This window comes from Suricata suricatta, chromosome 10 (assembly GCF_006229205.1).
Source record: "Suricata suricatta isolate VVHF042 chromosome 10, meerkat_22Aug2017_6uvM2_HiC, whole genome shotgun sequence".
Classification (NCBI taxonomy): domain Eukaryota; kingdom Metazoa; phylum Chordata; class Mammalia; order Carnivora; family Herpestidae; genus Suricata; species Suricata suricatta.
Genome location: NC_043709.1, coordinates 72,787,085 through 72,799,996, shown reverse-complemented (window position 1 = coordinate 72,799,996; position 12,912 = coordinate 72,787,085). Strand labels below are relative to the sequence as shown.

The following is a 12,912-nucleotide window of genomic DNA, read 5'->3' as shown; positions in this document are numbered from 1 at the left end:
TATTTAAGCAATTATTTGTTCATAGCAGTATATAAAGTTGTATACCATACAACCTGTACATGAGGTGTATATAGACCCATACTCAACAAAGCCATTTAAAATGTAGAAATAGGGTATTTTCTACCACTAGAATAAATTGTAATTCCTTAGATTAATCAAACGTTTCTTTATGATGATTAAGGAATTCATAAGAAATGTTGAGCTCAAGCAACTGCACATTGGAGACTATATTATAGAGTATTCACAAATAGCCACATTCTAGCTTAGCTACATAGTTATTTTTTACCATTAGGGGCATTTTTCTAACTTGCTTTCATTAACACAAGTCCTATATATAAGTATAGATAAATGATTTTGAACATTTCACAACAAAAACTGTATAGCAGTTTTATACTTGGTAATCACGAAATGCACCAACAATGAAGAAGGGATTTGCTTTTAATAAAAATATTTTATACATCCATCTGAAATTTCTCATGTGACAAACATGACAAGTACAACTCTGAAACATATTTGACATATCTAAGGGTATATCAGCAGAAATGTAAATACCCCGGATTCTATGGAAGTACTTCACATTTCTAAATGAGAACCATATTTGCCCATAAAGTAATTATTTCAAAGGCATCTCTTTTACTCAATGGTTTAATCATCATTACCATATTCTGCATACCTCAGAAGTGTGTAACATTTTCTGGATTTTGGGTTCCAATGTGTAACAAATTTTTCTAGGCTTATGGAATCAAATAAACTATTCCAAAAGGATTTTAATAGGCTAAGCCTATTGCCAGATGTGAAACTATACTTGGAACCAAAGTCTCAAATAAAAAACTAACATGTTCATTTATACATTTACTGGCAGAGCATAATTTGACACAAAACCCAAATTACTGTCAAGGGAAACCCATCCCCATTGTAAACAAATGTAAACTTGGCTGAATATTGGGATATGTATTGTCCTTGAGATTACTAGAAAGGGATTTTAAACATTATCTTGTTTACAAGAATGCACACAATTTTAGACTCATGCTTGGCCTAATGCTACATGCTGGAGAAATAAAATGCAACATTTTTATAGAATGCAACTTACTTTCCAAGTTTGGAAGTTAGCCAAAAATTGCACATTTAAAAAATCAATCTCCATAAATTTATGCCTTTCTTTGACAAAAAAACAAAAAACCCAAAAGTCAAAAGTTGGGTAATAGATAACATGGTAAAAGAAGTTTGAAAATTGAAATATCATTTCTTTTTCCTTTCATCTACCTTTTGCTGTATTCAGAGATGGCTATTTGATTTCTTAATCTTGTTCATTTTTTTGTAAAATGTAACTAGAAGAATTGTAAAATATGGCATACCCAATGGACCATTTTGGAAACAGTTAAATGGTACATCAACACAAATTGAAATCACAGATTTTCTTCCCCCTCCAGGTTGGAGGATATTGGTCCTTGATAAAAATTCAGAAAATAAATAGGCACAAAAAACTCATCTAAAGTTCTCTTAGAACTTTAACATTTAAATTACAGTGTGTACAGTTTTTAGTACAGAATTTTAAACATCCTTGATCCTGTACATTATAAATAATGAAGCTTATTTATTTCAGCTCATTGATAGGATATATTGAATAAGGGCTAATTACAAATCTAATATTTGTTTTGGCATTCATTTCTAGGTTTCAAAACACAATATATTAGGACCTAAATGCTTTATTTTTCAAATTGTGAAAATTAAGGCATGGAAATTACACACATGTTTCAAATGAGGACTTTTCATTTTCTTCCTGTACCTTTTAGAGTTAACTTAAGACACCTCCCTCTCACAGTTTCCTACAGCAGGATAAACTGATTCACCACTAAAATAGAAGTTAAGATTAATGGATAATTTTTATCAAATTTAAGTTTTGGCTCCATGCAGTTTTTGAACCTTTGACACTTGCCTCACTTTTCTGACAAGAAGTAGCCACAACTGACAGATAAATATGAGTACCTGAAGATACTAACAGAAAAACCTAGACAGATGTACTGATTATGATTTTCTACTGACTTCCTTCCTACAAGATGGTTACATTTGTTGATAACTAAAAATGGCTCAGAAATGAAAATGTGAACACATTATGATGTTCTACTACATTGATCGTGAATGATTTCCAAGTATTCTACCACCTGATAGTCTGAGAATCACTGACTTAGTATCTGTTATGGTTGTGTATAAATCTGTACACAAAACCACGAACAACTGATCACTCTCATTTTTTCTGGCCTGTCAACATGGTGTCATAGGCAGTAGGAGATTAAAATGCCAGTTCTGGCTTTTGTATTTCCAACTCCAGGGCACACGACTAGATAAGCTTTATTTCACATGGGCTATTCGATGCAGATTCTTTCTCATTACATTCAATAAATATTAAAGTTTATCGGTAACACAATTAATTTCCCTTCTGACTGCTAACTGTTGAGGCACATCAATATTGAGTGGGAGTGTACAGTGGCTGAAAAATCTGCTAGCTTTCTTGGTTCATTTTAAACCACAGTCCAATGACCTTTCCACCTTGTATTTCACCTCCATGTCTTTTAGCAATAACCAAATAGTAATATCACTGTCATTACCAAATTCATTTTCTTTTCAACATCTCATCTAACTTTTATTGATATTACAGTTCAGTTAGATTTCGAGGATAATAGTCGTAAGTGGAAATAAGACTGAATTAAGGAATCAGGAGAACATTATTTGATCCTTGGATCTGTCCCTAAATAAATTGCATAATTAAGGCAAGTTTGAGTGTCAATTTCCTCAAAAGTGAAGTAGGCAAAGAGTATTTGCCTTGATAGGTTGCCATAAGAATTAAAATGAAGTGATATAAATGAGGATTATAAATTATAAAGTGTTATTTCAATGTGTGCTATTACTACTGTGATTTTGAGAAGCTCTAGCTATACTCCACAATAGCGCTACTATTTAAAAATCTGGTGGACTCCTCCTCTGAGCACAAAAACAAGCTGAGTATTTCTGGACAGAAGTTGCAGTACATAATGCTACCAAACAAAGTAACAGTCTGAGACATACATTGTTTGAATACTCCTTTTCTGTACTGGCCATTCTCTTTTTAAAACGAAGGAGTTTATTAACAAATATGTAAGATTCTCATTAAGACTAATTTGTTATGTGTCCATGTTAAGATGCTCAAAATCTAAAATTTAAAGATATGGCATTTTACACATGTACAGCCATGCTTCTTTCTTTCAACCACTGCCATTAAAATAATTTTTTAAATATTGAAATCATTTATCAAACTGTCAGCTATTTTGTATACAGGTTTAGTTGACCACTAGCAATGATGAACATGAATTCTAGCTATTAAACCTAATCACCATAAATGGACTGAGATGTTACTCAATCTCTAATTTTATGCACCTGTTTTCAAACCAAATGCTGTTCTTAAGTTGTTCCATTCTCAAGATATCTCCCATGCTTGTTAAGAACTTCAGACACATCACATCCACAGTCAATCTGGTATTCATCATAAATTCACCTAGAAAATCTTGTTTTACAGGTGAATTAGGCTTTCACTAGGAATTACTATAAGCCAGAATGACTAATATCACATAATGCATTTGTTTATTTTCCTCTGAAAAGCCAGATCATATATTTCCTTGAATCTAAAATCTTATAAAACATTCCTTCCTTTTTCTCTGTGCTTAGCTTAAACACAATGCATGCACTATAACAGAGTGTCTCTTTACCTAAAAATTAACTTTTAAAACATGTCAAAACAAATTAGGATGTCTCATCTTCATTTTTGATTGTTTTCAGCACTGAGTCTTCTCCCAAAATTTTACATAGTTCATTGAGTCTCTGCTGCATTTTGGGAATTCCAGCTAGCTGAGATTCTAGCTTTTGTTTTTCTTCACTGAGTGTTAAGCGGATAGCGGTATCCAGTTGTTCAAAGCGCCAACCTCCTTCCCCATCAAACTGTAATAAATGAGTGTGGTATTTCCTGCATGATCAAAATGAAATAATGTTATTAGCAATAACTGTGAAAAGCCATTTTAGGTTTATCATTCCAGTTCACATCCAAAGGCAAATTTTAAGTAAGGTAACTATTTTACATTTGATTTTCAAGAATCCCTCAAGAGGTTAAATATTGTGATTTTTAAAACTTCAATAGTCATTAATCTCTTGGGAATTCTATTGCCTATATTAAATTTATTTCATATTCTAAATGTGTATGAACTTCAAAGGAAGACATGCTGCTTGTATCTGTTTAATTTATCTTCGTGACCCAGTATGGCCACTAAATAAATATCAAAGCTTGGTTAGAATGGGAATAAGAAAAACAAGCTGAGGGAAGAAAGTAAACTTTTAAAGTTATATAGTGGGAAAAAAACTAAGAAAAATAAAGGAAATATAATTCTAATTCATTAATCCTTTCAGTATGAATTATTCTACATAAGTAAAAGGTCCTCACTAGTAGAGTTTTAAAAGATTTTTTTAAAAGAAAGAAAGAAAGCATGCACATGTGCCACCTGGGGAGGGGCAGAGGGAGAGGGAGAGAGAGAATCTTAAGCAGGATGAACATCCAGCCTAGAGGCCAATGTGGGGCCCCATCTCACAACCATGAGATCATGACTTGAACCAAAATCAAGAGGCAGACACTTACCCTACTGAGCCACGCAGGAGCCCCAGTTTTGAAACATTTTTTAAAAAATGAACTCTTTGATAGAAATCTTTTAAAGACACTCCCATGCCTTCATATAATTTAGTATCCCTTCTCATGGCTCTGGTTCATAATTAGAAACTTGAGACAAGTATAGAGATTATTTTATTGACGAGACAGGAGACAATCCATGTTGTCCTAAAGAGAGGCTTAAGATCACTGGTTTCTGGGATTTGTGGGGGTTGTGTAGAGAGAGTAATACTAGCAGAGCTGGCCTTGCCTGCTTGAGCCCCTGCATTTTGTCACTATCCTGAAGTGACACATATTCCTATGCATCATTAGTTTTCCTGTCTTTTTCTTTTAGTTTTTACTGTTTCTTGATCCCTTAATTTTAAGCTCTCATTTGTCATCATTTACTATAATCAGTGGGCTTATTTCAAGTAGATTCACTTCTTTTTTTAAATTTGAGATACGATTCAGATACTATAAACTCATCCTTTTAATAAAATTCAGTGATTTTTAGTTGATTCAGAAGCTCATGTAAGCATTACTACTATCCAATTTACTCCCAAAAGAAACCCCATACCTATTAGCAGCCCTTCCCCCGCCCCCGCTCAACTCTTCCCAACTATCAATTTTCTTTCTGTGTCTCTGTGTTTGTCTATTCTAGACATTTCAATACACAAATCATATAATATGTGGCTTTTTGTGACTGACTTCTTTCACTGAAAATGATTTCAAACCTTATCTACTTGGAGCATGTATTAGTATTTCCTTCATTTTTATGGCTGAATAATATTCCACTGTGTGGTTTTGCACATTTTGTTGATCTATTCATCAATAGTAGGACCTTTGGTTTCATCTCATGTTGATTAGGTAGTTTTATCATGTTGTAAAATGGAAGAAATAACCTGGGTTAAACTGTGTGTAAAAGAGTAAAATCACTCTCAAGCTGAAGGTTGAAAGTTTGATAACATATGACAGAGATTAATGATTTAAAAAAAAATATATATATATATATATATATATTCCTGGACTTTTCCTAACCTTGGATCCAGGGAGAGCAATTTCAGAATGCAGTAGTTCTGACCCTGGGGATCAACTTTTATCTCCAATCTATAGTGAAGGTCTGGATCATTCTTCCAGTCTCACAACACTATTTGATTTCTACATGGGAGGAAGAAAATGTATGGGTGTTTCATTACCTAAGATTCAAAAGTGTGCGCTACTATAATGGGCTAAAATATTAGTATTTCAGGGTTTGCTTTAGAGGATATAAAGGAAACTATTATATTAACTGAGACTAGAAGGAATCTGCAGACTTCCTGCACAAATAAAGTAAAGCTTAGGAAAGTCATAGGTATAAAGCTATAATTCTGTCCAGGAATCAAATAATTTAATAAGCTTCTATAGTTTTTGAGCTTTTTATATACTGATATTGATTTTAATCTTTATAATCAATAATTATCACTTTGCTGCCTTGGGAAAAATAAATACATTTTTTTCTCTCTTCTGAAATTTTTTCAGGGAAAATAATTTCATCTAGGGAGAAATGTTAATCAGAAATGATAGATTTCTTCAGCCTAAAACACCTGAATTAATTCATAATGCAGAAGTAACACAATTTTTAGTTCTCTGGAGAAATATACTATGAAAGCTACAATTAAAAACATCTTTTTCTTATTGAAAGGCATAAAATTACAGATTTTATAATTAGCTTAAAAAATATTTGTCCTCTATATACCTTTTAGAATGGCCAAAATCCAGAACCCTGATAACACCAAGTACCACCAAGACTGTGGAGCAAAAGAAACTTATTCGTTGCTTGTGGGAATGCAAAATGGTACAGTCATTTTGGCAGACAATTTTCCAGTTTCTTACAGAACTAAAGATACTCTTCCTAAGTGATCCAGCAATTGCACTCCTTGATATTTACCTGAAGGAGCTGAGAAAACTTGTGTCTACCTGAAAACCTTCATATGAAGGTTCATATGTTTTAGAGGAGGTTTATTCCTACATCCCCAAACTGAAGGTAAGCAAGATGTCTTTTAGTAGTTGAATGGATAAATAAACTGTCTGCATCCAAACAATGAAATATTATTAAGTGCTAAAAAGAAATGAGCTACCTAGTGATCAAAAGACATGGAAGAAACTTCAATGACTATTACTAAGTGAAAGGAGCCAAACTGAAAAGGCTACATAGTATATGATTCCAGCTATATGACATTCTGAAAAAGGTAAAAAGATGGGAGGCATTAAGGATCAGTGTTTTCTAGAGCTTGAGGAAAGTGAGGGATGAATAGGCAGAACACAGAGAATTTTTAGAGCAATGAAAATTCTCTATACAATACTGTGATGATGGATATACGCAGCTAAAAATTTGTTCAAACCCATAGACTGTACATCACCAAGAATGACCCTAATGTAAATAATGATGTGTCAATGTAGGTTCATCAGTCATAACAAATGTTTCACTCTACTGTGGATGTTGATAATACATCTATGTATATATGGGGGCTGAGTATATGGAATATTTCTGTCCCTTCCTGTCAATTTATATGTGAACATAAAATTGCTCTAAATAGAAGCCTTTAAAATCACAACAACAACCAAAACCTATTTGTTCCTTCAATTGAGAAAAAAATGGCTAATTATGTTTCCAATGTCTTTTTAGGCTTCTTGAATAAGGAACTAAGTGACAGAATGGCATGATAAATTAATTGATGAAGGTCAGAAAAGTACCAGAACTAAGACATAACTCCATATTGTCCTAACATGTGATCAATTAGGAAGTATGTCTGGAAATGACATGTGTATACCAGAAAAGGTTCAAGAGTTCTTCTGGCGTGGTTGTATTTCATTGCTGATTAAGGGATTTATAGACAAATGTCATAATTATTGTAGAGATCCAGTTCCTGTTGGTTTCCTCCAGGGAAGTCAGAGGAATCACATTCATTGCCATGCACTCATCCTGGACTAGATCCTGACTGCTTCTGGGGAGATTTTATCACTCCAGATTCCAACTAGTTCTTAGCAACAGAGACAAACCACAAAGTTCTATAGAAAGGGTCATTTCATGAAATGCTCTATTTCCAGGTCAGCTCTCTCCAGGGAACAATTATGAAAAATCTGAAAGCTTAAATGAAGACCAAATCGAATATTATCTTTTCAATAGAAGTAGAATACAGAGTCAAAGAGCTTTGAACAGTGAAAGCCTGACCTGAACTGAATACTCAGTTTACTCACAATTTTAAAGTAAACATTCTCTACACAGTGAAAGGTCTAGGATTAACTCAAATAAAGCTGGTTACTTAGCCTAGTTTTGAAGTCACCTACATGATGGCAGCTTTGGCCTAGAATGTGATTAGCCACCTGCTACAGAATATTCCAGCTAGAAAGAGAGGAGAAGTCCTGCTGGTCCCTTGAGAAATATGAGACTAAAGCATATGGAATCCACTATCGTAACTGATATGTCAAAAGAAAAGATTTTGGTTGATGAAACAAATATCAAAGTAGTGGACTGTAGTATAAATAAACAAATGTTTTTATGGCTTATATATAAGGTGCATTTTGAGCTCCTTATAATAAATTGAGCAGCATACTATAGGATAGAGTGATCATGGTAAGTTACTTTTCTTGTTTTTCCAGTTCTCAGTTTCTTTATTGGTAAAATGGGAATAATTAGACTACCCATACTCTCTATAGGGTTGTTATGAAACTTAAACATGAGTCTGGAACAGAATAGGTGCTGACTCTGCACTAGCAACTATTATTATGGTGATCAATCAATGGAAAAGTAGGGGAATGGTAAAAATCGTGTTGTCATTTCTTTAAATAGGGTAAATCCCATTAGATTTAATGGGATAATATTTAGAAAATATTTTCATACATTTTTCCTTAAAACAAAAGCAAAAAAAAAGCTTCCCCCTCCATATTTTCTCTAACTTAATCATGTGTGGGAATATTACGTTGTGTAGTTTTTTCCTGGATTTTGAAAAAAAGGGGTAAAAAGATGATATAAAATTACATAGATATATTCTTTCCCAGAAAAGAATCCCATAATTCTTAATTTATAATAAAAAACACACTTGATCCACTTTTTTCAGAATTATTGGGATGAGATAATAGTTGTTAAATAGTGTATATATGTTATGATGTGATGTGTAGGGTATCCTAAGTTTATTTATTTTGAGAGAGAGAGAGAACATGCATGTGCGTATATGCATGTGAGCTGGGGAGGAGCAAAGAGAGACAGAGAGAGAAATATTCTCAGCACTGTCAGTGCCAAGCCCGACATGGGGCTTGATATCATGAACTGTGAGATCATGACCTGAGCTGAAATCAAGAATTGGTTGCTAACCAACTGAGCTACCTAGGCCCCCTAGACAAAGTTACTATTTAAGAAATATAAGAAGGGACGCCTGAGTGGATCAGTTGGTTGAGCATCCAGCTCTGGATTTCGGCTCAGGTCATGATCGCGGGTCGTGGGATCCAGCCATAGGTTGCGCTCCAGGTTTGCATGGAGCTGCTCGAGATGCTCGCTCTCTCTCTCTCTATCTCTCTCTCTCTCTCTCTCTCTCTCTCTTCCTTTGCCCCTCTCTCCTGCTTACATGCCCTCTCTCTTTCTTTGTCTCTAAACAAAAGAAAAAAAGTAAAAAGGAACGACTATAAACCATCTATTTGCAATTAGCATTGGAAACACTTACCACAGAGAAGGCCTGTGTGTTATAGATAATAAGGAAATTCCAGCCCCCTTTGCAGCCTGAAATATCTTTCCTTCAACATCAATGCTGACAGCACTGGTACATTCATCCAGTAATGCATATTTTGGTCTTGGAAAAAAAATAACAAAAATAAATTAATGGCTTTCCTATTTGAATTATAAATCATTATATGGACAATATAATTCACAATGTTAACTTTATTTTTTTAATTTTTTAAAGTAAGCTCTATCCACAATGTGGAGCTTGAACCCATGACTCTGAGATCGAGAGTAGCATGCTCTATCAACTGAGCCAGCTCTGCAATGTTAACTTTAAAGGAGCAAAAGAGTATATGACATTAGTAAAAGTGACAAACAATAGAAAAAGAGGAGTCATCCTCCCTCTTTGCATTAGGGTGTTATATCATTCTAAAATTTTAAATAGATTTCCTGATGCCTATTCACTATACAATAAGCTTTATTGTTATGCAGATGGGTGAATCATGGGTATGAGACATAGGAAGGATGAGGCAGGTCACTGAGTGCATTTTCCCATAGAAGGCAAGTTCATTCCTGGTGACAGGTTCTGACTAATTACATGAAAAGTACATTACAGTAGCTAATTATCAAACAGGCCAAAGCCCTGTTAGCAAAGATTTAGTGAGAAGATAACTTAATCAACATCGTAAGTACCAAAACACTGTTAATGGAATTTCATTGCTACAAGATTCTTTAAAAGTAGTATGCCTAATCTGACAAATTCACAGTAGACATTTAACCTGGTAACATTGAGACCATGCTTCGCACATTCTTAAGGGAAAAAAAATCAGTAAACATTTTCTGCTTACATTCTATAAGTTATTTTTCTTTTTTTTAATTTATTATTTTTTAAATTTTTATCTTTATTTATTTTTTGAGAGACAGAAAGAGAGAGAGAGTATGAGCAGGTGAGGGTCTGAGAAAGAGGGAGATACAGAATCTGAAGCAGGCTCCAGGCTCTGAGCTAGCTGTCAGCACAGAGCCCAATGCGGGCCTCGAACCCACGAACCATGAGATCATGACCTGCACTGAAGTTGGATGCTTAACCGACTGCGCCACCCAGGCACCCCAGTAATTTAGTTTTTCTAGCTCAATTTTTACTTTGGAAATGACTGTCTACCACTACCAGAGGAACTTATCATTTACTATAATTTCCTTCTATTTATTCTCTTCCTTTCACCTCATCCCTCTGCTCTTATCTTTCTTTTTCCTTTCCCTGTCTTCTTTCAATACTATTTGGACTTTAGGTATATATTTGGTACTCAGCAACATGACTTAGCTTGGTTAATGGGACCAAAGGTCAACTAATGCTCTGTCATTTATTATTTATTTCAGAGCTGAAAATTAGTTTAAGTATTTACCAGGACAATTTCCTCCATGAAAATTTTCTGATCTTTAAAAATAAATGACACTGAAAAGATAAATTTGAAACCAGTAGTAATTTCTCCTTCAGCATAATTATTTAGCATTTTAAGTTGTTTTTCTATGATGGATTTGTTTCTTTTTTAAACTTTATTCATTTTTGAGAGACAGACTGAGCACAAGCATGGGAGGAGCAGAGAGAGATGGAGACACAGAATCTGAGCTGTCAGTACAGAGCCTAATGTGGGGCTCGAACTCACTGACTATGAGATTATGACCTGAGCCAAAGTCAGACGCTTAACTGACTGAGCCACCCAGGGACCCTGACTGACTTGGTTAATAGGATCTTGTTACCTATTCCAGGGAGGGTAGTCAAGGCTATTGGATATAGGAGTCAAGTTAACTTTAATGCCCCATTTGACTTTAACAACTGCTTTCCATGCAAAAAAACTTAAAGATCACTGGAGATTCCTCATAACATTAACAGAAATAGTCATGGTAGTTGGTTTTTGGTTACTGTTCTGGTTTAGGTATTAAGCATTACTCTTTTGTCTCAGAGTTGTTTACTATTTTGTTGATAATATTTTTAAATAGAAAAGAGGGAGAAGAAAAAGAAGTATAAAAGAGGGATTTGGGATAAATTTTCCTTTTTTGGTGTGAATATTTTTCTAGTAATTTAGTTCCTTATTGTACTGTGTCATTTTTCAGAGTGCTTTGAGCTAAACAGAGAAGAGATGCCATTTTAGAATTAGAAATAAAGTATATGTCTTACATTCGGTTGTCATAGCAATCCTTAGTCTAGCAGATGTAAGATAGATTGCATAGTTTTGTGTTCTTGGCAGAACTGGGGCACGTGTGCATGTGTATGTGCGTGCATGTGTGTGTATTTAACTTGAATAATATCTGGAATCTGGGCTGATATAACCCAGTGAAATACACGTAATATTGTTTCTCAGACTTCCCATTCTTTTCCTTTTGGTTTATCATCAAAAGAGGGAGCTTTGTGAAGGATCTACTCTATCCCTCTTAAGACAGAACTTTTCTGATCATTCTTTAAACATTAAAATTAAAGTCCTCTCAAAAAGAGTATCCTCCTGTGATAACTAAGTACTCCCTGCCAATGTTCTTTCGTATTGCCATTCAAAGATTGCTATTAATCCTTTGAGAAAGATTATTATTATATATTATTATTATACTTTTCCTTCATTGGGTTTGAACTTTCTATTTCATTTTGGTTTTTTTTCTCAACAGATTCTGCTTTCCAACAACTTGCTCATCGTTGCTGATTTTCTATATACATCACTAAATTTTCCTTCTATTGATGTTTGTAACTTGTGTTTATTTAGTCTCACATTATACCTGAAATATTCTAGATACCAAGTATAAACTATTTATTTCAAATTACAAGTGCTTACAGATCTCTTTGGGTTGAGATTAATGCCTCTTGCTCTTTGTTACAGGGTTTATTTTATTAACACACTGACACAGTGAGAAATTTATGGCCACATTTTACATTCCACCATATTATATTTCACCAACTATGCTGGTGATCATGTTACTGAGTATTTATGGACAAGGCTCAAACAGATTCAGGGTAACAGCTGGTTATAAATGTCAAACAGTAAAGTTTAGTCTTGAATCTCACCGCACTATCTGAGAAAGGGACATTTTAAAATACACTATACTAAAAATTCTGTGAGTTAGCAAATTTTGGTTTGCATTTTTTAGTTTGCCATATTCTTTTTAAGTTTTCATTTAAATCCTGTTAGTTAACGCAGTGTAATATTAGTTCCAGGTGTACAATGTAGTGATTCAACACTAGGTCCTCATCACAAGTGCACTCCTTAATCCCATCACCTATTTAACCCATACCCCCACCCACCTCCCTTCTGGTAACCATCAGTTTGTTCTCTATAGTTAAGAGTTTGCTTCTTGGTTTGACTCGCTCTCTGTCTCTCTCTCTCTCTCTCTCTCTCTTCCCTCTTTGCTCGTTTGTTTCTCAAATTCCACATAGAAGTGCAATCATATGATATTTGTCTTTCTCTGACTGATGAATATTACTTAGCATAATCCTCTCTGGTTCCATCCAGGTTGTTGCAAATTAGCTTGCCATATTCTTGAACTAACCATGTACATCATTACAAATACCATGTTA

General features: G+C 34.2%; 1 protein-coding gene across 1 annotated transcript in view; it reads right to left on the bottom strand.

Moving 5' to 3' along the window:
* Positions 1-373: 373 nt before the first annotated feature.
* Positions 374-12,912, bottom strand: part of ABCD2 (ATP binding cassette subfamily D member 2) — a 62,029-nt gene continuing 49,490 nt past the window's right edge. The window contains exons 9-10 of the mRNA XM_029954355.1: positions 9,361-9,486; positions 374-3,994 (exon numbers count right to left, since the gene is read on the bottom strand). Coding sequence (XP_029810215.1) covers positions 3,775-3,994; positions 9,361-9,486 — 346 coding nt within the window. The 3' untranslated portion in view covers positions 374-3,774. The remainder of the gene's footprint in view (positions 3,995-9,360; positions 9,487-12,912) is intronic.